Here is a 27,924-nt window from a genome sequence, read left to right on the forward strand (position 1 = left end):
AAATTTAACATTTTATTGAGATAAATTTTTATATTTTGAATTTTAGTGTATTTAAAATTTTTTTAATTTTTATTTAGTATTTAAATAAATTTTTAATATTTATATTTATATTTAAATAAATTTTATTTTTTAATTTATATTTAAATAAAATTTTCATATAAATTAATTTTCATATTAAAATAAAAACATATTTAAATAAAAATAAATAAATATGAATTTCTTTTATTACAATAAAAATATATGCTTATATTTATAAAACTTAAATAAAAATTTTGTAAAAGTAGGTGATGGAATTGGAGACTGAATCCAGGACGTCGTTTGAAAGAGTAGCTTTCGGAGTGTAGACTTGGGCCATTCAGCCGTCTTATAAATCTAGCACAAAGTCATCTCTCGGTTAGAATGCGCATGGCCTATGGCCCGAATTAGTCTTGGTTTATTGATAACGAATAATATAATCAAGCTGGCTTTATTTTGTAGTTTTTTGGTCGAATTATGCTATCAATTATTGTATTTTGATTAAAATGTAGATTTAATCCCTTTACAATAATCTTAATATTGATACTATTTGTATTTTTCGATTTTTTTAATTTTAATTTAATTAATAAAAAATTTTTTTTATTAAATTTAATGATGTAATCATTAATTTATTGACATGATATTAATTTATTAGTATAAAGAAATTACTTGATTTTCTTTTTTTTTTTTTGAAAAATCAAAGGTCAAAACCACCTTCCAATTCCATAACCTAATAACTAATCAGTTTCAATCTCCTACAAATCATAAAGACTAACAGTCTCGCCAAACTCAAAGTCAATAAAATTCCAACAAAACAAAGCTATTAAAAACCAGAAACCCTAAAATTGAGTCCTCCAAGAAATGCTTGCGAAGATCGCAATTGTCCATAACAAAGACAGAATGGGCCATTAAGTGGGACGGCACCAAGTCCAGAGAAAATCGCACACGTTTCAAATGCCTCCCCTTGTATTACTGTGCATATTAATGTTATTAATTTCATTTCAATATCAGTATGCTTTAATTGTATTAAAATATGAAATATTTAAAATTAATTTTTATATAAAATTTAATATCAGATAACATTGATTGTTTTTATAGATTTTATTAATTTTGATAAATTTTAATAAATTAACTAGTTTCGATCTATATATGAATGTGATTACGTGAAATATTAAATTATTTTTTGTTGTTTTTTATTTTAATCTAATAAAAATAAAATTAATTAACAAAATAACTCATTAAAAGTTGGGTTTCTCTATTTTTTACTATAACTTATTTTCTTTTATATTTTATATTTTCAAATCAAAATTTATAAGTACTTCAATTTCTTTTTTAAAAAAAATAATTGTATTCTCTCTCTAAAATTTAACAATTATAAAGTCAAGATTTTTTTCTTTTCCATCTCTTTGTTTTTATTTTAATATTTACATTAAAAAGAAAAATATTCATTTAAATATCATTAGGAATTACTTTTAAATTTATTTATTTAATATTTAAAAATAATGCATATTTATTTTTATAAATTATCGGTAATTTTATTATATACAAGTTTATATATTAGGATGGTAGATTTTGACCATTCATCTTCCTTCCTAAAGACTGAATCCAACTATCATTTATGATTTTTTTTCATGCACAATATTATGGAAAATGATCCTTTTTACTATTTAGAAGGTAATCAAAATTTTTTATTAATTTATCTAATAATTAATAATGTACTTTCACTTAGATTTATAATTTAAATTTAATGATTTTAAATTAAAAATGAAAATAAATAAAAATTATTTAAATAAATATCAATCATAAATTTAGATAAAAATATATTAATAAAATAAAATAAAACTTCCATAATTTTGTAAATAGTAGAAAGGATCATTTCTTCCTTAAACTCCTCTACTGGATCTAATCATCATTTATGATTCTTTCATGTTCTATTTTCTAAGTCTTCCTTTGTTTTTTAACCAAAAAAATTAACCCAATAATAAACAGCACCAGACAACAAATACAAAGCACACAATGTCTTCAATGTAATGTAGGTATCTTTTTTATTTTCATCCGAAGATTTTAAGCTTTGAAAATTTTTTTTAGTGTACTAATTAAGTTAATATTATCGAATTTAAGTTAATATTATCTAAAAATCAATACTATATAAACAAATTAATATCTATATCATCGAATTTAACCCAAAAAAAAAAAAAACCTGTTAATAATTGACTTGGAATTTTAATATTAAAATTATTATAGAAAGATTAAATATACATTTTGACCAACATACAGAGATTTATAACACAATTTGACCATTTTTTTAATAAAAAGTTTGTGCTAATATTTTGTTACTCATAAAAAATGCGTAGCTCCAAAAATAATCTTTCTTACTCTCAAACAAAAATTATTTTTTAAAAAATAAAACCTCTCTTGGATTGGACTTATGGGTCAGGTTAACCCAAGAATAATTCTTGTAATTATCATTAATTAGTTTTAAATCTGTGCTATACACAAATATGTAATTATATATATATATATATATAACTCAATTATATATAATATAATTAATAAATTTTATATAAAAATAAAATTTTCTAATATAAAATAATACAAAAATAAAAATATTATAGATTAATATGTACGTATATAATATAAAGAAAAATATTTTTTATCATATCTTATCTAATAATGATATTTATATAGAATTAAATAATGTTTGATTGCAAACAATAAAAATTTATTCCACTTAAAATCAATTTTTTTTGTATAAACTTTTGCTTGGTGCTGCCCCTTACTTTAATACAAGACATATAGAGCTCGCAATAACAACAACAAACCCTTGGATAGGTGGTGTTCATCTTTGCATTGTATTTACAAAGGTCAAAGTAAATCAAATTGAATTTACATTTTTTGGTAAATGAAATTGAAACCATATATTACATATTAAATATAAATAAAACTATAAATAAAAGGTAAATAGGAGAACAAAAACTTATGTCAAATTCTAACTAACTCCAAATTCAATTGAAAAATCTCACATTATTCACATCCATTACTAGTTATGGAGAAAAATCGAACAAAATCTCCAAAGACTAAAAACTAAAAAGAGATAATACATATGAAATTATTCCATTCAAAAGTAAAAAAAAAAAAAAAAAAAAAAAAGCTAATATTGAAAATGAAAGGATGAATGGAGTATGAACATGTATAAAAAAAAGTGAATAAAAGGGAAATAAAATTAACCTACAAACATAACAAAGAAAAAAGATTATCAACATAAAATGACATGTAACTTGGTGATCAAAATTTTCTTGATCATAATGAAATTAATGCATTTGGAGGCTTTTGAAGAGTAACCTTTTAGTAATCTTAGTATATAGAATTCTCTATTTATAATAAGAATTTGAAATACTTTTATAAATTGCGAGTAATTTATGCAAAAAATTATAATGGATTATTAATTACTTATGTAATATATCTTTTTTTATTTTGAAAAATCTACATTTTATATTTTTAAAAATTCTTGTAATACAATATAAATTATACCAATTGTAGTTAATACTTATGAGGAAAGAAATATAAAAATATGTTTCAAACTAATTAAACTTTTATTTTAGGTTTGAATTTTTAGTATTATATGCCTTATATATTCATTTAAGTTAATAAATAAATAAATTATTTCTCAATTAAATACTAAATTCACAGTCATTAAATAATCAATACTTTTAAAGTATATTTTTATTTATGGTATACATGATTGATTTTAAAATTAAAATTTGAATTTGATTGAAAATGATTGAAAATGATTTAATTATAATATATTATAAAAGGCAAGAATATTTTATATTTATAATAAAATAAATCACCTAATTTAACTAAATAAATATTTTCTAAATTAATAAAATGTATATGGAGTTAAATTAAAATAATTAAATTTAGGACACTTAACGATTGTTCAAAACAATCCACATATAAAAAAAAATATTATTTATATTGAATTTTTTCTTTTTTTACCAAAAATTTTGATTTTTATATATTTATATAAAATGAGATGTACAACTTATTAATCACAACTCGTATATGTAAAATCTAACATTATAATGTACTATTGATTTTATAACAAAAATAAAGATATAATATTATAATGTATCATTAATCCTATCTAAATCCATAAAATCATTACATTATATATATATACATAAATAACATTCATTACTCAGTTAGATATAATATTTAATAAAATATGAATGTATCAAATAATTAATTGAGAAATCAATTCTTAATCGTAATTATAGTGGTTACTAAATTTTTTTTATAATATTTTTGATTAGATTTAAATAAAAGTTCTTTAAATAATTAAAAAATGTTTAATGACTATAATTAAAATATTTATTAATTTTGTAAATTATTAAAAAATTCTTTGATTATAATGTATTATTGATTTAGCTTTAATTTATAATTTAGAGTATTTTATTGAAAAAAAAAGTAAGTCAATTAAAAATTTAAAAGAAAATAAATATAATTAATGCATTGAAATATTTTAAAATTTTTATAAAATCAAAACAATTCACATCAATTTAAAAAGAAATAAATATGAATAAATATAACTAATACAAAAAATGTGACAATTTATAAATATTATCCACATGTCAATATTATAAGTGTCAATAACGGTTTTGGGACCGCCACACGTAAAATGAGTTTTAAAATTGAGAAAAATAAAAATGAGAGTCGCCATCAATCTTTGTTAGGGTGTAATTGGCCACCAAAAAATTTATCATTTTAATAAAACTTATAAAAACGGGTTTAAAGTTTATCAAAAAGATAAATTTCGATCTACGAAAAAAATCGGGTTGGGTCCGGGAGTCGGTTACGAATGAGAAAGGATTAGCACCCCCACAACGCCCATAAATTGGTACCATTTAATTACGCACTATTTTCGGTGTTGGATAAAAATGGTTTTAATTTGAAATTTAACACTAATTCCCTTCATTTGGAAAAATAAAATTTTGCTAAAAATTTTATTTTAGAACTATTGAGAAAAACTTTAAGTTAAAGAATTATTTTAAAATTCTCTAACATCTAAGCAGAATTTAAAATAACTCTTTTCGGTTAAGATTTAACACAATAATCCTTAAAATGAAATAACAATCTTTATAGAAAATAGTTATTAGTGACTCTCGAACATCTAGACAGAGTACCAAAAATTATTTCTTTCGGAATGTTATTTTTATTTTATTTTATAATATCACAAAAAAAATTAAAGTATTATTCTTTTTTATTATAAAATATTTTATCATCGAACAATAAATTAAAGAGAGAATAATGCAGACAATTATCGATGATAACATGCTAACATATGTATGGTAATGAATGTCATGTAAAATGAAATGCAATTTAAAAGTTAGATTCTTAAGTATAATGAGACCACCCTGACTCTCCAACATTTAGGTAAAGCTTAGGTGCGACTGTTTATATTTAAGATATCAATTTTTTATTATATTTTTTATTTATTAATCTTATTATTAATGTGAATTAAGAACTCGTGTGAAAAACTTAATGAAATGGAGTTTCCTAAATACCCAATCATTTAGGCAGCATTCGGGAACAAACTATTTCATGTGAGATTTTCACACGTGTCTTTAAAGTTTTGAAATAGATTTAGGGTAAAGGTTTAGGGTTTAAGTTTAGGGTTTTGGGGTTTAATTAAAACGCGAATATCTCTAAAAATTTTCATAATCTAGGCGGACTTTCGGAGCAAATTCAATTTTTTATAAATTTTGAAGACTAATAAAAAAAATCTTATATATTTCTTTTTATGAAAATTTATTAATAATAATTTTACAACATCTAGGCGAAATTATTTTTTAAAAAAAATATTTTTTTATTCCCTCCAATATCTAGACAGGAAAAATAAAAAGCTTATTCCATTATTATTATTATTTAAACATTTTTAATATTTTTTTTAGTTATTATCCTATATTATTTTCATTTTATTATTATTAATAACAATTAGATATTTATCCTAATAAATTTAAACATTTATCATGCATAAATATAAAATAACAAAAATAATAATATAAAAAAATTACAAAAAAATTTTTTTTTACCTGAACCGGACCGATCAACAGTCTGATCAACGCTGGTCTAGGCCGGTCTGATCGGTTTGGCGGTTCAATCGGTGGTTCGGGCGATCCAGTAGTTCAGACCGATTTACTGGAGGTTCGTCTGAACCGATTCAAGGTTGACTGAAACGGGTCATCGGGTCGGGTTATACGGATCTCGGGTCGGGTTCGACCCACGGGCGGATCCTCTATGCTTGAAACAGCGTCGTTTTGGTCTTATGCTCAAAACGACGTCGTTTTCCTTTATGTTTTCTATAAAAATCAAAATTTTTTTGCCTTAGTTCATTTCATTTCGCAAAAAAAAAAAGGCTTTGGGTGCTCTGGCTTCCGCCGAAATCCGGCGTCGTACCTGTCGCCGTGTATGTCGCCGCCGACGGTGATCGTCGGTGATCGAAAAAGGGTCAACAAGTCACCAAAAATTCCCCTTGACGCCCTCTTTCTGAATCCGACCTTCGTTTGGCCTGAAAGTCGCTTGACAATGGCGAATCGATCTTCAAAGTTTTTGATCTCTCCTCTTTTTTTTTTTTTTTTTTTTTTTCGAACGGCTTAAACTAATGATTTCTCCTTCTTATTTCATATGGCTGTGGCGCTAAGGGTCCTCCTTGCAGGGAGGACTGTGTTGTTTTTTTTGTTTTTGTTTTCTTTGGTTAGATCTGTTTTGTTTTCGGTTTGGGTATTTTGAAGGGTTGTTTGAAATTTGATTTTTTATGCGTGGGAATGGAGGTATGTCTGGAGGTGTTGAGAGTGTTTTGAGGGAGGGAGTTCGTCTGAGCTTGAGGGTTTTCGTGGGGATAGATTGAATGGGTTTTTTTTTTTTTTTTTAGAGAGCGTCCGAGCGAGATGAAGGGGAAATGGGCTAGGAATTTTAAAGAGCTTCAATTAAGGGGATCTGGGTGACTGTAGGGTGGCTGTAGGTGAGCTAAATAGGGAGCTAGTCAGGGGGTTGGTCAGGAGGCTGACAGGGGGTTGATCGGGAGCTAGACAAAGGTGACAGCGACGTCGTACTAGCCTCTGGTTTTTGTCTCATTTCCTTTTTTTTCTTTTTTTTTTAGTTTTTTAATAATTTTTTTAATTATTATATATATTTTAAATATTTTATTATTATTATTATTATTATTATTATTATTGTTATTATTATTATTATTATACTAAAATGAAAACAGTATACCCGAACAAAATCGGTGTCTACAATAAACCATTCATATTTAACATTTTTTTTGTTAAAAACTTTGATTTATATATATATAAGAAGAGTATGAATAAGAAAGACTAGGCTTTCAATGAGGATATACGAAGATGGCCACAGCCAGGGGTAATGTTGTTTCGTATCCAACCATGAGTATTTCGATACCCCCCCCCCCCCCCTCTTTTTCTTTTTAATTTTTAATTTTTTCTTATTTCTTTTTTACTTTCACTTTAAAAAAAAGAGAAAAACAATGACTTTATGTATTTAAATTTTTTAATAATATTGATATATCGTATTTTTTATTGTAAAAAATTTAAAATTTGAAAAATATCTTGTAAATAAAAAAGAATATAAAATGTAAAAAGTAAAAAAATTATTTTAAAACATCCCATAAAAAAAGCGCACAGAAAAATGGCGGAAGAACATTTTTTGAACACGTATTTACTTCAGGAGAATCAGAGTTCACAAACGTATGTAATGGCACCAGCAACAAACAATTCATCATAGCTTCATCCGGCATATCAAAAGGTATAAAAGCAACAATACCAAGTCACATTCTTAATTGCACAGCTTAAAAGTTCAACAATGACAGGGTGGAAGTTTTGACCAAATAACTACACAAACTCCCAAAAAGAAAAAAAAAAACCCTAAAAACTACGGCTACATAGGAGCAAATTTTGACATTCAAACACAGCCAAGGAACACATTATAAATTAGATTGAAGAAAACAAAACAAACATTCACATACCAAAAACACAGTCCATGTTACAATCTTCCCCATTGGGAACAAAGACCTTAGTACTCCCACTTCTTCAACTCCATACCATCCGGAGGACTTCCTTCCACCTTCTTCGCACCAACTTCTTTCCAGTTTGTCGAAAGCACCGTCCCATTTGACTCCACCTACAATGCACCACCAGAAAATTATAATGCACACGGCATATATTAAGGACACTGTATTCTATCAATTATTTTATCCATTGACCAGAGTTAAGCATATTGAAGGGATAAATTAAACAATCTCTTGTATTAAAATATCTTACAAAAGATTTTTGCATGGCCCTTCGTGTGTCCTCATCAGCATCCTGATAAATGTCCCTGAAAAATTTATTCAAAGCAGCATCACCATCCAGCTTTTCATCTTTCTCCTGAAAACCAGCCACAAATGTGTTAACAATAATTGTAACACAACTTCCAGTGGGTATGTTGACCCAAAAACGCAAGGGAAACAAATGAAAAATAAGCTTTGATGTTCAACATGCCTCCTTCTTTACTTGAGCTTCAAGTTTATCCCAATCAACCCTTTTTGGTTTGGAGGATGGGTACTCTGGTCTTTGAATGGTAGTAACTACAAACACAAGAATTAGTTTATGACCAAGAGTGGATAAAACGATCCACCACTTGCCAAATAATTAAAAAGATGAAATACTAGAGCTTCCTGCAGCACAATTATTAGAATACTAATTATCATGAGCCTTCAAAGATCAAATTCAACCCATCAAATGAAACTAGAGAAGATTTTCAATTGCAAAAGCATCCACAACGACAAGCCTGAAAATTGCGAGCAAAAAAGGATCACTGCAACTATGAATGTGTTCTGGTTTTATGCTTCAACACCACCCCATATTGCAGAATAATATATTGCTTTGGGTTTGTTTGAAACCAAATGAAGATGAAATTTATTTAATTTCAGCAAGATATAGTAGAAACTATTTACAAGTAAATTACCAAGTTTAAAAACAAAACTTTATTGGTTTCTAAACAATAGATTTCAAGTGGATCTCATTACATTTTGCAAAGTTCATTTATTCCAAATACTAGCTTAGAAACTAAAACTTCGTTACTAAGAAGGATTTACCTGCATAAAGTGTTCACAATTTATTTTAGCCAGTAAAATTTAAAATTTAAACTACATTCACATCTAGGCACAAAACTGCACAAGCATACACACAGCATCAAACAAACACACAAATGGGTGCACGGAGAGAATAAACAAGTCAGTATAGTATGAAAAAGTAAGCTTGGATGCTTGGTTGTCTCATGGTATAACCACTAGTAATATAAACAACATGCTACAGAGATCAACTTACTAGAAGATTCATTAACCCTTTGGGGAACAACAACTTCCCTGCTGAATTCAAGAGATGCCCACTGAATTGGTTCAGCTTTTGCCAGCTGAATCTCAATTTTGGTTAACAAAACATCATATCTGCACTTGTCAGGTATTATCTATTCAAACATAGCAAACCACCACAAGGATAGAATTAGCATGTAAGTAAGAGATACAATTACATAGCAAAAGATTCAACAAAAGAACTATTTGTCACTACCAAACAAAAAAGCAATCCACACTTCAGGAAAACATTTCAATAGTTGCCTGTATTAACTACAGAGTTCAAAGCATGGACCTCTGCCCAAAATGAAAATGCCAAACTTATGTAACTTACTACTCCAACAAACCAGAATCTTGACAACATTAATTTCATGTAATACCTTTCCAAACAAGCGACGTTGGAAATGATATGCATCTTTACCAGGAGCATTGATGGCAACACTTAGCTGCAAAGCAACAAAGAAAGATAGAACATCTTCAGCCTACATAAAGTAACAAACTAAATGGTATTGATGGAATGCACAAGGACAGAGACACAAAAAGGTAAAACAAAGACAAATGAATTAACGTGCAACTTACTATTTGTTCACCATACTCTACAGAAACACATTCGTGTGGTATGCCCTTAGCAAATATTGTGACAACCACTTCATAAGGTTTCTGGTAAAATTCATGCCTGCACAAATATCTTTAACCAAATTAACTACACACCAACCACGTATAAAGCACTGACATTACAAAGAGAATACATAGGCACAAACCTGTAAGTTGGTTTGGGTGTTGCTGCCACAGTTACTGGGTCAGGCATATCCTTGTCCGGCTCAACTTCTTTTGCAGGAAAAACATTTGTTGTCACCTCTTCCTGCGTCTGCTTTTGTAAATCGCCAGTTTCCTCTAAACAAACACACAAACTCATTATTAAGAAAATGGAGGTTATTAAGATGATATAGGGTATTTTTTTTTTTTATTTGAGACAGTAGATTGAAACCATGCTCTTGAACAAGGATCATGCACCAACCATTGAGCCAAAGACTCAAGTGCTATAGGATATTTTTAATATATAGCAATTCTTGTAGATAAATTCATCCCTTCCTAGAAGGAAATTTTTAAGGCTACGTACTTGCAATGCACTCTTCACATTCTTTGATCAACTTGGAAAATCTTGACTCTCCCGGGGTCAAAGCAGCACCAACCTCCAAAGCAGCCTTCGCAGTTTGATACTCCTCAAGCTTCATGCATGCAGTACTGCAGATATTCAATTTACATGTTGTTATAAAGGCTTCTGCATCAGAGACAATAGATAATCTTTGGGGGAAAAAAAGGGCAAAAATGAATTTAGCTATTTTACCAATTATTAGAATTGCGTAGTGAAAGTCTTCATCAGAAAAATTCAGGAATTCGTTTAGTAATTATATTAAAGGCGTGACGGAAACAGTTGATTTTAGTGCAGGAAGTAACAGATGGTGCAAGGGAAAGAGGAGAAAAATAATAAAGCAACAGTATCTATAATTAAAATTATTTTAAAAAAATAAATAAACCATTAGACAAGCCCAAATTATCAAATTAAAGAAAAAGAAAAGAAAGCAGGGGAAAATCTACTCACGCTTTACGCAAGTAAGCTTTAGCCATGGAGGGGTCCAAATCAATTGCTTTGTTTGCATCCGCCACAGCCTCTGCGCCAACAAAATTACAAAAAAATTAAATTAATTTTTTTAAAAAATTATAAAGTACGATAGAAAGAGAAAATGGGTGAGATACCAGTGAGACTATTGAGTTTGATGTTGGCTTGAGCGCGGTCAGCGTAGAGCTCGGCGTTCTTAGGGTTAAGTTCGATGGCTTGGGAGTAGAGATCGACTGCAAGTTCGAAGTGGTCATCGATGAAGGCTTCTTTGGCTTTGATCTCCAGATCTGACGCCATTGCAGGGGAAAGAGAGGAGGGATTTGATTTGTTAGAACTGTGGGAGAGTTTGATTGACTCTGAGTCGCAGACGACTTAGATTTTTTTTCTTTCCAAGTCTACGATTCGATTAACAAATTATAGATTAATTATTGAAATTACCACTTTACCCCAGAATTTTTGGGCATTTTTTGAGATTACCCAATCCCCTTGGCAGTGAGGTGATACCTTGCTTGGATTCTAATCCAGGAATTTGTAATTTATTAGAAATTAAATCTTGATTAACTAATTATTATGTGTATAATTTTTTTTGGCATAAAAATAAAAAAATCTTTAAACAAAGATTCAATAATCATTTAAATTTTTGATATTTTATTATAATCAATTAAATTTTAAATTTGTTATTTCAAATCAATTAAATTCTTAAACATTTATTTTCACACAATTAAACTCTTATATATTTATTTTCACTCAATTAAACTTTTAATTGGATAAAATAATTTATCATTTTTTCTTTATAAAAGCTCAATTAATAAAAATAAATATTTTAAAATTTAATTAATTATAAAAAATAATAAAAATTTAGATAATTATTGAAGTTTAGTTCAAATAAATTTTTTACTCTTTTACTTTTTTTTTTCATATGTTCTGCTTCTATATTTGGTAGAGCTCATTAAGCAATAAATAAAAAATGTTTTTGGACCGTCCTTTACACTTTTGATACCTTTGAACCAATAATAGGCCCCCACAAAACTAATGTTTTGGAATTCTTTTTTATCCTATGATAGTTATTAAGAATAATCATCATTTAAATTTCACATTTCAAAAACATTATATGGTTTCACCAAGAAAACTTCCTTGATAGAGTCAATAAGATCAAGGAAATTTCATGAGCATGACAACGAACACCAAAGTGGACGAAATTTTCCAAGATATTAAAATGGTCATAGCATCAAAGAAATTTCCATTAGGTCAGCCTCAATTCGCTTTAATTTCTACTTTTACTTCCAAGGAAGTTTCCCCACTTGCCGACTAATGAGTCCTGTTAACTGTGCTAACAGGCATTAGTTAATGTTAATTAGCATGTAATTTCAAAAAATATATATTTAATACATTACACCACATAAACTATAATTTTTCAAAATTAATGAATGTAATTTTATATGTAAGCATCACATTTCTTCTATCGAAACTCTTTTTCTTTTTTTAATGCAAGAGACAAGCTTTCGAATCCCATAACAAATAATACATCATAATAAATGTAATTTAATAATTTTTGTATTAATAACATTGATACGTTACATTAACAATGACATTGTCGGTGAAAATTGTACCACCTTCTAGGGAACACACAGTCCATTCCCTTGCATTAACGTACTTCTGACACTGACACTAACTGATACTATAAATTTTGCACGTGGAAAAAAAGTGTTTAAAAGTTTTCCTCTTCTCGGGAAAATTCTTGGGTGTTACAGACGAAGACGAAAATGTCATTAATGCTGTAAATAAATATATATATTAATGTCTACAGTAAATATGGTCACTCCTGAAATAGAAGTATTTGCTGCTGCTACAATGATTGCGTGATTTTTGTGTTTTAGGTGTCTGCTTAAAATTGAACAAGTGTCAAAAGCTTTATTTGTTTATTTATTTGTCAACAATATGAAACCTTAGTCAAGTTTTCATACTTCTAAATTGCCCATTATCATGTTAGCGTTGAAGTTTGGCTTGAATTTCTTAATTTCATATTAAAAATGATGTGAAGTTATAAAAGTTAAGAGTTCGATTTGTATATTAAATCGAGAGTTTAATAAAGATATAAGGTATTTTATTTTTATAAATAAGATATTTTTATTTTAGTTTGATAATTTCAAATAGTTAGATACTAAGAGAATAGTAAAATGAATAGACTATTAAAATGGTGTATTTGAGTTTTTTGTTAAATTTTGAATAAAAAGTTTTTGATGATTTTTTTCATTTCAAAAGTCTCATAATTATAAAATTTATTTGTTAATAGATTAGGTTTGAAGTAAGTCATTCTAGTTAGGCCAAATATATTTATGTTTTCTTATTCTTATTTTGAGTTTACTTTATTATTTATTTGTGTGTGTCGATGTTGCAAGTGTATATTAATTTTTCAACAAGTAATATCAAAGTGATAAAGTTTAAGACGTGGGAAGAGGGGAGGCAAACCTAAGAAATCGTGAAAAAAGTGCAAGTATTTCACAATGTTTGAAAAATGTATTTCTAGTATGTTTATGCTCAAGTTTAAGATTCTTTTATTTGATGAAAGATCAATTTTATATTATGATAAAGTACGATTCAAGATCTATTAGTACAATAAGGGTTAGATCAGGTATTAGAAAGTAATAAGTCTGAGAAAATATCTGATAGTAATTAGAATAGAATTCAGAAGAAATATGTTAATACTATTAGATTGAAGCTAGCCCAAGAGGTAAAGTATGGTGTGTTGACTAAAAATATTTTAAAAAATTTATGAGATAAGCTTTAGGGTATTTATGTATCGAAGTCATTAACTAATAAATTATGTTTAAAAATAGATCTATATTTTTTGAAGATGGAAGAATGTATAGTCTTCATAATTACTCGAATGAATTTAATAGATTAGTTTATCGATTGTTAGCTATTCCAATTGATAAGTTAAAAGATGAAGAGAATGCTTAATTTTATTATCATCTTTGCTTAAGTCTTATAGACCTTTAGTTCAGACTTTGTTGATGGGCAAGTCTATTTTGAAATTGGATGATTTGACTATTCTATTTTGTGAGAATGAAAGATTTATGGGAACATGTGCACTAACTATAGAGGGTTTTGATCGAAAAAGACTCAAAAGAGAGTTGATGAATTAAAATAAAGAACTAAGTCAAGAGACAAATATTACTATAATATAAAATGTTATTATTATGGTGAAAAGGGACATATATAAGTGCATTGTAAGAAGTTGATAAGGGATATGGCTGCTTTCAAAAGGGCAAATGATGAAAAAAAATCAAATCAAGTAAAAAATGATATTATTGTTGTTATGTCTTCGATGATGATGATTTCATTTTGATGACTTATGTGGATAAGACTCTGATTTTGAAATGTGATAAAGGTTAGGTTTTAGATTCAACTACTACAATCTATATTTATAATGATAGGAGTTGCTTTGTGAAGTTAGAAGAGAATGAGAAATATGGGGATATTATGGTTGCCAACAATGAAAAGGTGCAAATTCAAGGCATTGGAAGTGTTCACCTTAAATCTCATGATGGTATTATTAAGATTCTTTGTCATGTAAGATGTGTATCGAGTTATAATTACAATTTGATTACTTTGGGTAAATTAGCTTATCATGGATATACATACTATGGATGAAATGATTGATGTAAAATGTACAAGAATGGTAGTGTCATTCTATAAGGAAATAAAGTAAAAAATCACTTGTATATGCTTGATGGAGGCTCAGTTATTGGGATTCCTGCATTGAAGGAAAAGAAAAAGGGCAAGTGTATCAGCTTTGCAAATACTGTTAAAATGTTTGGAGATTCAAGTCAATGAAAAATTTGTTGAAATGTGCCTTAAATCTTTTAATCCCATATTGAAAATTGAATGAAGTCATAAAAGTTAAAAATTTATCTTGTATCATACATTAGGAGTTTAATAAAGGTTTCACCCTTATAAATAAGATGCTTTAATTTTAGTTTGATACTCTCAGATAGTTAGACATTAAGAAAATAACTAAGTAAGTAGGCTATTAAAATGGTGTAATTAAGTTTTGAATTAACTTTTAAATAAGGAGCTTTTAGTGTCTTTTCTCATTTTAAAAGTCTTATAATTGTAAGATTTATTTGTTAGTAGATTGAGTTTGAAGTAAGGCATTTTGAGTTAGACTGGATATATTTGTGTGTTCTTGTTCTTGTTTTGGACTTACTCTATTATTTATGTGTGTTGGTGTTGCGCGTGCGTGTTGATTTTTCAACAATTAGGTATCATTATATATCATTTTAACTAAACTTAAAATTTATGAATTCTACCAAAAATTATACTATTTATATATTAATGCATTATTTTTATATTAATAGAAAAAAAAAACAAAGTACTACTACAATCGACATGACCCTTTCTTGTCAATTCCATAAAATTAGTTAGGTTTTAATTTTATGTATCAAAATTCGTTTTTTTTAGCCACTTTCATTTTATGTTTTATGTGTTATCCATTGAAATTCTTGCTAATTGGCTAATGAGTTTAGTTGGACTCTATTGACCAAAAAATAGTTGGATTGTGTTTTTTTCCACAGATTCTTATCATTATTATTTCCATAAGATCTTGTCTTAATGAATAAAAAAAAAGTTTCAAAATTGAAACTTTAAAGATTTCAAGGTAAAGATTTCAAGTTTAAACTCATCAAATTTGGATTTAATCTAATTTTATATTGATTGATTTATTTTATAAATATAATATTATATATAATTGTTGATTATAATAGATTTACTTGTAATGACTATGAAAAATAATTTGCTTTTAGTCTTTATATAAATAAAGATACAAGACACATGATTAGACATTGGAGCGTTTGAATAAGCTTACCCTTTCAAGCAATTAAGCTACATTTCTTTTTTGAACCAAATCTATTATTATCTAATGAAAAGAAAGGTCCTAGCCTAATTAAGCAGAAGATTCTAGGATACTAAAGAATTAGAGTGTGTTTGGTTTGCAAAATTTTAGATTTCAAAGAAAAGTGTAATCCTCAGGAATTTATGATATTCAAAGTTTCTTTCATTTTCAGCGCATCCCGTATTCATATTCACTCATTTGGTTAAGAGGAATTCATGTATATTAATTATCATAATATCTTTGATATATATGATGGTAATTTTTTATTTTGTTTTATTAATAATAAATACCAAAAATGACAAATGATGCCTTTAGCGGCAAAAGAAAACAAATATTTTAATTGATTTTTTTGTTATTCCTTTTATTTTTTTATGCCTTAATTGATCAATCATTTATGGTAATTTTATATACAAACACCTTAATTGAGATGTTCTTTTATAATTAATCATTTAAGGTGTTTTTCTACGAAAACGCCTTAAATGATCATTTTATTTTTTTATGCCTTAATTAAGACATTTTATTTTTTTATAATTAATCATTTAAGACATTTCTCTACAAAAACACCTTAAATGAATTTTTCATTTTTTTATGCTTTAATTGATTAATCATTTAAGGCATTTTTATGCACAAACACCTTAATTGAAACATTCTATTTTGTTTATAACAATACAGAAATGCCTTAAATGATGTTTTGATTTTTTTATGCCTTAATTGATCAATTATTTAATGCAAAAATGCCTTAATTGAGACATTTTATTTTTTTATAATTGATTATTTAAGGTGTTTTTTACCTTAAATGATTATTTTCTTCTTTTTTTACGCCTTAATTGATCGATCATTTAATATGTTTCTGTGTACAAACACCTTATTTGAGACAATTTTTTTATAACTAATAATTTAAGATATTTTTGTATAGAAACACCTTATATGATGCTTTTATCTTTTTTACGCTTTAATTTATCAATTATTTAAGGTGTTTTTCTATACGCAAATGCCATTTTTTTTTTTTTTATGCTTTAATTGATCAATCATTTAAGGTGTTTCTATACACAAACGTCTTAATTGAATTTTTCTTTTTATAATTGATCATTTAAGGTGTTTTTGTATAGAAACACCTTCAATGATCATTTTATTTTTTTTACGTCTTAATTGATCAATCATTAAAGACGTTTTTGTACACAAACGCCTTAATTAAGACTTTTTTTATAACTTATCATTTAAGAAATTTTTGTACATGAACGCCTTAAATGATAATCTTTTATAATATATAAAATGGATCAATCAAAGCATTTTTGTTCACAAACGCCTTAATTAACTTAAAAATTACTTTTAAAACTTATCAATTAAGACGTTTATGTTTACAAATGCTTTAATTAATCATTTTAAAATATTCATTCCTTATTCTTGAACCTTACAAAACCAAATGGCTAATATAGTTGAACGATAAAAAACTACAATGTGTGTATTTCCCTAAACTCATCAATCCATTTACTTTGTATTTTGGTTTTTTTCATCTCTCTCATCATTATCGATGGTCAACTGTTTAACATCGTCGTACCTTATTTTTATTGGTATGTACATATTTTTCCTTTTCGTACTATTTATATTCTTCTATATATGTAATTTTTGTCTTTCCTTACTATATATATTTATTTATTTTTATAACCATTTACCAATTTCACATACGTTTCACAACCTCCCTTGATTGCGTGGATGGTTTTTTCTTTGTCATTTAGATTGAGTATTGTGGTTTGCTGAATGTTTTTGTATAAAATAGTTATTATAATTGTATTCATTTGTTTTGCATGGAACTATTGCTTATGATGAAACACAATATAATTGCACCCGTATAATATTATTGGTTTTGTTATGTTTTATGTATATTTAGTGGATATTGGTTGTTTTAACTATGTGTGATATATAAAGAGACAATTTGATGTATTTTGTATAAATTTGATCAAAATCGCAAGTAATATGGAATCACCTGAACATATGTCTTCTTTTACTAAACATGAAGAAGACATACATGCAATGAAAAAAAGAAAAACAAGGAAACGTTTTAAACAAATTAAAGTGACTAAGACAAAAATTCACATCGAGTTCAATCAAAGTGGGCAGCTTATGTTGGATGGAGATGCAAAGTTGGCTAGCCACATCGATCATCCAATGTAATATTTCTATAACATACCATAATTTGTAGATGGTTCCTGATGATAAAAAGGATAGTATATATGAGTTAGTTATGGTATATTTATTCAACAATATCCAAATTTTAGTTAATTTGAATTTTGATTTGAATTAATGTGTTGATATTGATTGTTTTAAATTTGTTTGGAATATTTTGACATTGCAACTAAGTATAAAAGGCTTGTATTGCAATAGACTAGAAAAACATTTAAAGACTTTAAGAGCAGATTGACAACCAATATATTTGACTATTTATTAATAATTCTAAATTGTTGGCTAATCCTCTATCATCATATGCAGATGCTGTTAGTTATGAATAATGGTCGTAGTTTGTTCGAGATTGTCTATAAGATGAATTCTCGATATGCATACCTAATTTATTAATTATTTTTAATATTTTGTTTAATATATTCAATATCTTAATATCAAATTTACCTTATTTTTTTCCATAAAATTAAAAAATAAAAAAAAAACAATCAAGCCAAACAACTAAATCACCATTGAATATTGAAAAAGGGTTATGCAAATGTCATGTATGATTTTGTAAATATTCACATGCTTGTTTTATACTCGTATATGAATATTTATAAACATGTGAAGACATCAATTCTATTCTCTTATGTCGCCTTGATATTTTAGGAATCATCTAGCTCTGAAATCAAAATTTCTAGATGGGATGTATGGAAAAAAGGACATATGTGTAAAGATGCAGATGAAGCATTTGAAGAAATGACTAAAAAGATTGTGAGTATAATTCACGAATTTATCACGTATTATATAATTATTCTTGCATGCATAACTATTTATTGTATATGGTTCATTACGACCCATCTTGTTGTGTTTTAGGATGAATTTGCAATAAGATATGAATCCAGTTAACTACCAACCGGTTATGGTAAAAACCCATTATCTTTAGCATCAGGATCCATAAAAAGACATGATCAAGTTCAAGGATAGGTAGATTTGTATCATTATCACAATTCTTAAGTAATCAATCTAAACCTCTTTCAGTGAAAAATACAAAATATAAAGCAATCACTCAACACAGCAGCAAAAACTTGATGAGCAAGAGTAACGCCTGAATGATTAACAGTAACAACTCGTAACTTTGGAATTGATGTTGGCAGCAATGCATCCTAACATACTTCGATGGCAATCTATTACTGACATCTAGTACAGAAATGCTTTTGCAAATCAAGTCCATCAGCAAACCCAAACTCTGGTAATAATCATTATTTTCATTTTATTTATTCATTCAATATTTATTTGTATTTTATTTTATTTTTGAATTAGTTTTAATACTTATATTTTATAATTTATAAGTATTAAAATTATCATAAATTTCATATTATAACACGATCTTCGAGAGTAAAAAAAAAATTATCATAAAATTATCAATTAAGGCGTTTGATGAAGAAAATGCCTTAATTGATGCATTAATCAATTAAGGCATTTCATGTATGAAACGCCATGATGATCAATTAAGGCATTCTTTATGCCTTAATTGTAATATAAAAAAAAATTAAAATGCCACTGGCAAAAACCTATGATTGAGTTTCAATCACTTCCATACGTGTTTTTCAAAAGGGTAACGACTACATGATAATTTTTTATTTAGATCAAAATTGAAAATAAGGTAATTTTTCTTCCGAGAATCTTAAAATACTACAGGAAGATGTGAATTTTTTATTTTAGAACTTTAGATACTGTTGAAAATTTGATATTTTCTCTCGTAATCAAATTATTCATAACCAAACATAAGAATCAAATATCCACCATCAAAATTCCAAAAAAAAACTTGTGAATTCTCTTAAACTAAACGCACTCTTAGAGTAATTCCTTGTTCCACAAGAGATGCCTTGAGAGTATTTAGAGGAATCAGCTTATCAAATGTCATTTCTTGAACCTTTTTGATTGCAGGTTTTGCTGAACATGGTTTTCAACAATATTCTTTTCACTTATTTATTGGGATGCAAGCAGCAGGAGTGCAACCAAATTCTTTTGCCATCTCTAGCATTCTTGGTTCCTTCGATGCAGCAAAATCGCTTCTTCAGACACTAATGCTACGTGGACATGTTATTAAAAGAAATTTATATAAAGACAGAGTTGTTCAGAATGCTCTTGTAGATGTTTATGATGGATTCGGGATGCTAGATGACCATATTGACATATGATGAGTCAGAGATGCAATAACGTATACTAGTTTAGCCTCAATAATGAATCAAATGGGTCATAAGGTGTTAGCATTCCACATTATCACTGATATGTGTAACAATGACATCAAGATTGATGAATTCAGCAAGGGCAGCTTCTTGTCTGCGTCGGCCGGTTTGGGCACAGTGGTGACTGGAAAGCAGCTTCACTGTCATTCTGTAAAATCTGGTTTGGGCGGGTGGATTTCTTTATCCAATGGCGTAGTTGACTAGTATTGGCAAATGTGGATGCACTTGTGATGCACAAAGAGCTTTTGGGGAGAAAACAGTTGACAGATTTTTTCACGGAAAGGGTTGATTTCTGGATTGGCATCAAATGGGTGCATTTCTTCTCTCTCTGCTTTTGATGATGAGGCTAGCCGGGTTCGACCCGATGCTCTTACATTCTTGTTAGTGCTATTAACTTGCAATAATGGAAAATTAGATTACCGAGGCATCGAGTATTTTCAATCCATGAGAGAAATATATGCAGTGCCACAGCTGGATCACTATGTTCACTTTGATGATGTCTTGGGCCAGCTAGAGCAGGCTATGAGAGTGATACAAACTATGCGCCTTAGAGCAGATGCTTTTATGTACCAGACATTATGCCAGCCTGCAAAGAATATAGAAATATGGCAGCATTCTATATACCTCTGGCTGAAGATATGGCAAGACGAGGCCTTGAACTTGTCCCATTTGATCCAGCATTCTACATACTGCTAGCAAACTTGCATGTGGATTCTGGTCGGCATGACTTAGGTGAGAAGACTGTAAAGGTGATGAGAGAAAAACGTTGAGAAAAACGATCAGAGCTGGGTGGAGATCAGGAACAAAGTTCATCTCTTTGTTGCAGGTGAGAGATTACGTCCACAGATAAATAAAATTTATGAGTTTTATTTATGAGAAAATAGAATCGTTTGAGGATGAGTTCAAGAATTATGGTTATCTATATCAGGGCATGGGAACTGGAGGCTCATACTATCATAGTATTTGCAGAGTCTGCCATAATTAATCAGCAAAAACATTTCCAATAAATTTTCTTTTAATTTCATGTTTCAGTCAAAAAGTATCTATTAACGTCAAAAACTCTACATGGTGAAGATCATCGTAATCATGCCATTACCAGTATGAAGCTGAACAAGAAAAAAAATATTTATGTAAACGTTGAGGAATGGAGGAAACAGATCTGAGAGGACAACAAAACCTTTTTACCCCTGGCATTCAACGTTATTAGCAATTGAATGGTTCCAGCCTTTGTCTTGGGTTAAAAATCTATTCCATCAATGAAACAGGCACAATACAAGATTAACAAATATATACAAGAGAACGAGAAGAAAAATGCAACCTCAACTCTGAAACCCTAGGTGCCTTCAAGCCAAGTGCCTGTAGCATGCTACTCCTTTATCTGTAGCTCCCCAAAGGTGACTTTCGGCTCATCCTTTATAGAAACAGCTTCTAGAGTCTTGTAGAACTCCTCAGGAACAGGACCAGGTCGGTGTTGAGGAACACACTTGGGAATTGGAGCATCATTTTCGATAACTCACATTCATAGTCATCAGGAACACCCCAAGGATCCCACTCTAAGACCCAACACCATATGAGACGCACATCATTACTAAGAAAATGCAAAATATCATAATTTTTCTTGAAATTTACTTTTAATCAAAGCTAGCAGCAGAGGGAAACTTTACCGGACAAGAAAGAACAGCTTAAAGCACATCAATGATCAAACAACCATGAAAGTCTCAACTAATACCATAGTGAACAAATATGGCACCAAAATATTCAGAAAAATAAAAAACAACCTGACTTGGAGTAGACCAGAATCCTTGATGGCTATGACTAAAAACAATCACCTTGATAAATTACGAATAGTATGAGTTACCAGAAACTAACTCTAGGCAGGGGATAACCAAAGCAACCACCAAACGTTTAATGCAGAAGGACAAGCAACGCAACCAGAAAACCAGCGTGTCATTAACTCATAACATCACCGTAACACTAACAAAGTAAGAATTCATGTTTAAATGAAGCAATTTTTGAAGATGAATCATTTTTAAACTCAAGCAACCTCTTTTAGTTTTGCCTCCCACCTTAGTAGTCCCGGCTGGTATCAAGTTGATATGTATAGCAGTTTCACCATCAAATTCATCCCCATTCCAATTCCCATTGTGAATTATGGTCAAGCAATTTACGGACAAGTTTTCCTATTAAAAAGGTTTCTGAATTCCCGTATGCAGCCTTGGTCAAGCAATGCAATAACCAGATTTAATTGACCTAGATTTGCTTAAAGAAAGACTGAAACAATCATTAAGACAAATAACACATATGCCAAATGCCTGATATGACGATAAGCTTGAGCTTCTTCAGCCCCAAAGTTTCCAACTTCAAAGTTTTGGATCCTAAAACCCTAAAACGACAAATACCTTACAAAATATTTTACATGGAAGTGGAAAAAAGAGATCAAAAGATGGTACGAACCGATCATTTTCCCGATAAGAGTGAGCTCGTCACGCGCTTCCTTAATGAGCTCCTCGACCTGGCCGCATTCGAGGCGCTTCTCGATTGTTTCCCAGTCTTCTTCCTCTTGGCAGACCTTTAGACAGTGGAATGTGAAGCTCTCCAAGGCCTTAGGTAGCCCTCGTCCTCGGTTGCGGCCTGGATATCCTTCAGGGTCTTGGTGTAGAGACCAATCAGGACTTCCCTGGCGTTGAGGACCACGTCTAATCCTACGATCCCCGTCGTCTCTTTCACCTTGGCCATCAACGGCCGCGAGATCAATAGCAAGAACATTTTTAGTTTTCCCTGTCTGATTCAGCAGAGCACTGTACCAGTCCTCTTCTCTCGGGTGTTCTGTTTACTTTCCATCTGTCTCGCTGTTGCGATGCACAGGAACAGACTCCGAGGCTGAGAGGGAGACGGTTGCTGAATCGTGTGGCGAATTCATAGGTCTCAGCCAACTATTTTCGTATGGGCCAGCCCAACAATCGGAATCGGATGGTTTTGAATGTTGATTTAGGAGATGGAAAAGCCGACGTCGTTCCCATCCAGCTCTTAACTCTATTGGGCCGAAACACAAGACTAGCCCATAATGGTGAAAAGGAAATATGTAGGGCAGAAACCCAAAATGCCCAAATATTTATAACAAAGCCCTTTATATTTTTTCATCTCAGAAACATACGAAATACTCATTTTTAAGAATTAAATTCAAGAATTCTAAATTGAGGCTTACACAATTTTTTATTTTAGTTTGAGACACTCCTTTTTTTATTATTACAATCTCAAAATAATAATTAAAGTGAATTTCAATTTCAAGTCTCCTTTAGAATTAATGGATAAATCCAAATGCTTTTGTTTTCAAGTATCCCCCCCCAAATGATATTTCTCATATATATTCACATAACACTTAAAATTTTTTAATTTAGTTTGGTTGATATTGGTGTTTTACATTTTATTTTTTTTTAATTTTTGTTTTTAAATTTTATTTAAAAAAGGTAAAAAAATAAATAATAGAAATATTAACCAAACAAAATCTAAGTAATTAGTAGGTTAATTATACAATACTCAATCATATATGCATATTAATTATGACGGCTGTCGTATTATTCGGTTGAGTGTGTATTTGTTTATTTAAAGCAATACGTTATACCTTCTTCATCTATACTTACTTATTGTAGTATTATTTATAGTTAAAGCCTGGTAGAGTATTTTGAATTAAAATACTACACTCGTGCTAGGTTGAAACTTGAAAAAATATATTTTTTTTTAATTTTTAATTTATCATTCAATATCTAACTCCTCTTTTCTCAAAATACCCATGAAAGTATATTATGCTCTTAAGTTAAATAGTCTCAGATTCGTAATTCCTAAAAATCTATTAAAAATATGTAATCAATTTTAAAATTATGTATGGATCAAAACAAACAAAATTCAAGCTTTATCACTTGCGAATGGAAAATAAATATTCTTTTTGTTTCTCTTCGATGAAATTACTAATGCAAAGAAAAATAACAATTATAATAAAAATATAGATCATATGTAAGAAATAAATAAAATAAAATCAAACAAACAAACAAATCAATCAACTATCTAATATATAATTAGATCAATTCAACTTAAACTTGAATTGAATTTAGATGAAATTTAAATCTGAAATGTCTTAAAAAATCAGTATATATAAGATTTAAAGATGAATAAAAAATTGTTGCCCAAAGAAGATGACCCAATAGGGCAGCTACAAGGACAAGGGCTGCCTTTGGTCACATTCTTCCATTAAATTCATCGATTAAAATAAGATTGGCCTAACAACTTGCACCCCCCCCCCCCTTTTTTTTACGTCACTAGATTCTTGAGCGACATCACTCAATGACCTTGATATACAATTTCTAGAATGTTGAGAATTCAATAAATATAAACTACTGTACTCTTAACTCAGATACTACGACTTTATTTGCCTATTGAATTAAACTACTATCATATTATCTTTCATTTAAATATTAATTAAATAAATAAGTTTGACCAACTCTTATATCTATAAATAAAAATATTTGACCATTCAACCACTAGCGTGAATCGACAGGAAAGGGATCTGGCTTTTTGTCTCGTGAATCGGACGTGGCTTCACGGTCTGAAACTGTGAAGCGAAGCCCTTTCTTTGTTTCTTTTGCAGTTCTGACAACTGTCATTTACCACAACACTGTCCCAAATGCCTAGTTAATAATCCTACATTATTTTTTGGGTTACGAGTTAATTATCATAGCTTTCGGATTTATAGGATACATGGTTTTTTTTTTTTTTTGCTAATAATAGTAAAGGAGTTAGGCTGCCATGTGTATTGTTGCGATTATTGTAGTAGTAATTCTTCAGTGTTAGTCGATTTGTTTAAACAGTTTACATTATTGAATAACCACCCATATAGACTATTTTTATGTTAATTATTTTTACAGGAAAAATGCCTAATGAAAACCGTAAAAAATGGTAGTTAAATAGGTTCTTTTCCACTGTGCATTGGATCAAAGCTGGCCACGATCATGCAATTACAACCTAATCACCAACATGGGATTTTCTGATTGTGCTCATCATCGGGTCCAGAATCAGACATGGTGATCGATGAAACTCATCGATCAATGGTTGGTAATCAAAATATTACAGAACAAAAATCATATATCTTCATTATAACAGACTTAAAATATTAACTTATGGTATTAACTTTTGTCATCAAAATAAAACTTCATGAATAGTTATTCGTTACGATGTTATATACACGAAATTGAAGGTGGAAATATGCATTTATCTTGTTGGAGAGACCGAGAGAGAGATAATAAAAGGGAAATTGGGTTGCATAAAACTCTGAGTATTCTTAGTTTCTTTATACCCAACCAAAAAAATAAAAATTCATAGTACGTAGTAATAAGAAAAAAGTGAAATTTGGTCTAGCAGCCACCACCAGCAGTGGCTCCGGAGGCGGCGGAGTTATCTGTACCCCAAGAAGAGAAATTATCGCCGAAGGCTGGGCTGCGTCCCAATCGATTACTCGTATGACTGCCAGCGCCAGCACCACCTACGAGTTCTTCCAATCCCTTGAAGAGATCTTCATCTATATGCACGTTGGGGATCAGAAGATTATCTTCATCACTTTCTCCATCCCGAGCCGTTTCAGGAGTCATGTCAACGCTTTCTTCTTCACCTCCATTAACATCCATGTTGTGCACGGGGGCGGCGGTGTCTTCAGGAGCTGAAAGTGGGGTTGTGGAAGAGATGGGAGAGAGGCTTGTGGCTGAGCGAGGAGAGGAGTAAGAAGCAGTAGCACTAGGCAAGGCTTCCGGGACAGATTCTTTGCTTGCGGCCTTTTGAATGGTTGATAGCTTGTTTCGAGTACTGCCAGCAAGAGAGTTCCGGTGAGTGGGCCTAGGGTGCGTGTGGTCACCCGTGTAGGTAACAATAAAGATGTTGGGATCCAAATTGCTACGCTCCATTTGTTTTCTGGCTGGGCACCCTTTTGAGCTGCTGCACCGGTAGTAGTTTCTGAAGGAACCAAAATTCATCTTTTTTGTAGGCTATGTTTGGTATATATAATATGATTTTGATTAAAATGAAAAAGAACAGAGGAAAAGTAACGAAAGAAACATTAAAGGGTATGGAAGTTAATTAACCTTGGATAGGGGGAGCCTTTGATGGGCTTCTGTCCGTATTTACGCCATGCCCACGGATCTGATGACAAATTATCTGTTGTTACATGGCATACGTTTCTTTTCTGCTGGTTCTTCCTGCAAAACGAGAAAATGGACGATTTTAGCTAAGGAAAAGCTGCAAAGCTTCAATCTTCGAAAAAAAAAAAAGAACCCAAAAAACAAGGCCCAATCGTTTACCTCTTTCTTAATCTTGGTGCCTGAGATTGCAGGTTTCCTGAAGGAAGGATTGCAGTAGGCCTTGGAACCTCGCCCTGTGGAACAACTTGTTGCAGCTGCTGCTGTCGGTGTAATGGATTCATTTGCTGCTGCGATTGTGGTTGTTCCTGTACATGGTGTTGTTGGTGGTTTCCAGATTGGCCATAAGCAAAAATAGGAAGGAAGGTGGGAGTCAATGGGGAGCTAATCCTGATGATGCTGCTTGTGGTGGTGGGTTGTTCCTGCTGCTGTAGTAACGTTTGATGCTGATGATGTTGGCCACCAGAGCCTTCAACAACAAAACTTGAAGAGCTGGGATTGATGGTGGTGGGGTCGTCATACGGCAAAAATGACTTAAAAGAATCTCTCAAAGAATCACTTTTCCTAGGCCGTGAAAGATTAAGACATGAAAAAGGTTCATCTTTGGCCTTAAACGTAAAAGAAGCCAAGCAAGCCAAAGGGTCTTCATCCCAACTGCTACTATTCTCATTCGTGAAATCATTTTTTGGGAGATTATTGCTGGCTGTAGCGGTAGTGATATTGGCGGTAGAAGTACAACTCCTCACCACTGCATAAAGATCCCAGTCCTCACCCATTTTCAGTAGTCCAAAATCAACCTAGAAACTTGCAAACATCCAACTCTTAACTCAGCTTTTTTTTAAGTGAATTGGGCAGAAAGGAAACACGGGCAAAGAAGGCAGAAGGGACGACGCTGACTTTCTTTTGGGTGTGAAAAAAAAAGGAAAAAATAGTAGAGAGAAATGAAAAGAAAAAAAGCATAAGACAGAGTAAGAAGAGAGAGGAAATCATGGTGTACTGACTTGGTCATTGTTAATTTTTTATACTTGTGAGAAAGGAAAATAAAAAGTTTATTGGATTTTGCAAAAAAGAAAAGAATTTACATTCGATGCAATGATCATCAATTTATTTTTAAAGGTTTCTTAATTTTTAAATTTATTTGTTCATTATATGATAATAAGTAGTTAGATAATAATATATAAAATTGATATATTATAATTATATCAAATAAAAATTAAAAATAATAAAATTTTATTTTTTTCTATCGAGATTTATAAGTTTTAAAGTCTATTTGAACAAACAAAAATATTATATTTAATGAGATTAAAAATAATAATAATGGTGAAATTGAATAGTATAATAGTAATATTAAAATTAATAGTATAATATGTGTTTGATTGCAAATACAACACGAGATG

General features: G+C 29.7%; 2 protein-coding genes and 2 pseudogenes across 3 annotated transcripts; 1 reads left to right on the plus strand and 3 right to left on the minus strand.

Moving 5' to 3' along the window:
* Positions 1 to 7,842: 7,842 nt before the first annotated feature.
* On the minus strand, positions 7,843 to 11,436 carry LOC111280759 (protein SGT1 homolog A-like). Its single transcript, XM_022868221.2, has 10 exons — positions 11,183 to 11,436; positions 11,028 to 11,097; positions 10,545 to 10,669; positions 10,186 to 10,318; positions 10,004 to 10,100; positions 9,805 to 9,870; positions 9,402 to 9,540; positions 8,574 to 8,659; positions 8,355 to 8,459; positions 7,843 to 8,214 (listed from the first exon to the last, which is right to left on the minus strand). The coding sequence occupies exons 1-10, from the start codon at positions 11,340 to 11,342 to the stop codon at positions 8,107 to 8,109; spliced, it is 1,089 nt and encodes a 362-aa protein (XP_022723956.2). The 5' UTR covers positions 11,343 to 11,436; the 3' UTR covers positions 7,843 to 8,106.
* A 7,386-nt stretch (positions 11,437 to 18,822) lies between these two features.
* Positions 18,823 to 21,428, plus strand: LOC111274287 (pentatricopeptide repeat-containing protein At5g52850, chloroplastic pseudogene; annotated as a pseudogene).
* Positions 21,429 to 21,508: 80 nt separating this feature from the next.
* LOC111280768 (putative NADH dehydrogenase [ubiquinone] 1 alpha subcomplex subunit 5, mitochondrial) lies at positions 21,509 to 23,284 on the minus strand (annotated as a pseudogene). The gene is made up of 2 exons (XR_016329145.1): positions 22,803 to 23,284; positions 21,509 to 21,901 (listed from the first exon to the last, which is right to left on the minus strand). The product of XR_016329145.1 is annotated as a putative NADH dehydrogenase [ubiquinone] 1 alpha subcomplex subunit 5, mitochondrial (transcript).
* A 2,349-nt stretch (positions 23,285 to 25,633) lies between these two features.
* On the minus strand, positions 25,634 to 27,550 carry LOC111287928 (uncharacterized). Its single transcript, XM_022878627.2, has 3 exons — positions 26,690 to 27,550; positions 26,474 to 26,587; positions 25,634 to 26,345 (listed from the first exon to the last, which is right to left on the minus strand). The coding sequence occupies exons 1-3, from the start codon at positions 27,301 to 27,303 to the stop codon at positions 25,754 to 25,756; spliced, it is 1,320 nt and encodes a 439-aa protein (XP_022734362.2). The 5' UTR covers positions 27,304 to 27,550; the 3' UTR covers positions 25,634 to 25,753.
* Between the last annotated feature and the right edge of the window lie 374 nt (positions 27,551 to 27,924).

Source organism: Durio zibethinus, chromosome 17 (genome assembly GCF_047325235.1).
Source record: "Durio zibethinus cultivar Kanyao isolate XHJ-2024 chromosome 17, ASM4732523v1, whole genome shotgun sequence".
Taxonomy (NCBI): Eukaryota; Viridiplantae; Streptophyta; class Magnoliopsida; order Malvales; family Malvaceae; genus Durio; species Durio zibethinus.

Bases quoted from the DNA above. Each gene is read 5' to 3' on its own strand.
- LOC111280759 (XM_022868221.2), bottom strand. From the start codon at position 11,342: ATGGCGTCAGATCTGGAGATCAAAGCCAAAGAAGCCTTCATCGATGAC. The intron at 8,460-8,573 runs GCATGTTGAACA...GCTGGTTTTCAG, and splicing joins AAGCTCAAGTAAAGAAGGAG to GAGAAAGATGAAAAGCTGGA. The intron at 8,215-8,354 runs GTAAGATATTTT...GGTGCATTGTAG, and splicing joins GGGCCATGCAAAAATCTTTT to GTGGAGTCAAATGGGACGGT.
- LOC111287928 (XM_022878627.2), bottom strand. From the start codon at position 27,303: ATGGGTGAGGACTGGGATCTTTATGCAGTGGTGAGGAGTTGTACTTCT. The intron at 26,588-26,689 runs GTAAACGATTGG...CTCGTTTTGCAG, and splicing joins GCACCAAGATTAAGAAAGAG to GAAGAACCAGCAGAAAAGAA. The intron at 26,346-26,473 runs GTTAATTAACTT...TGGTTCCTTCAG, and splicing joins AAAGGCTCCCCCTATCCAAG to AAACTACTACCGGTGCAGCA.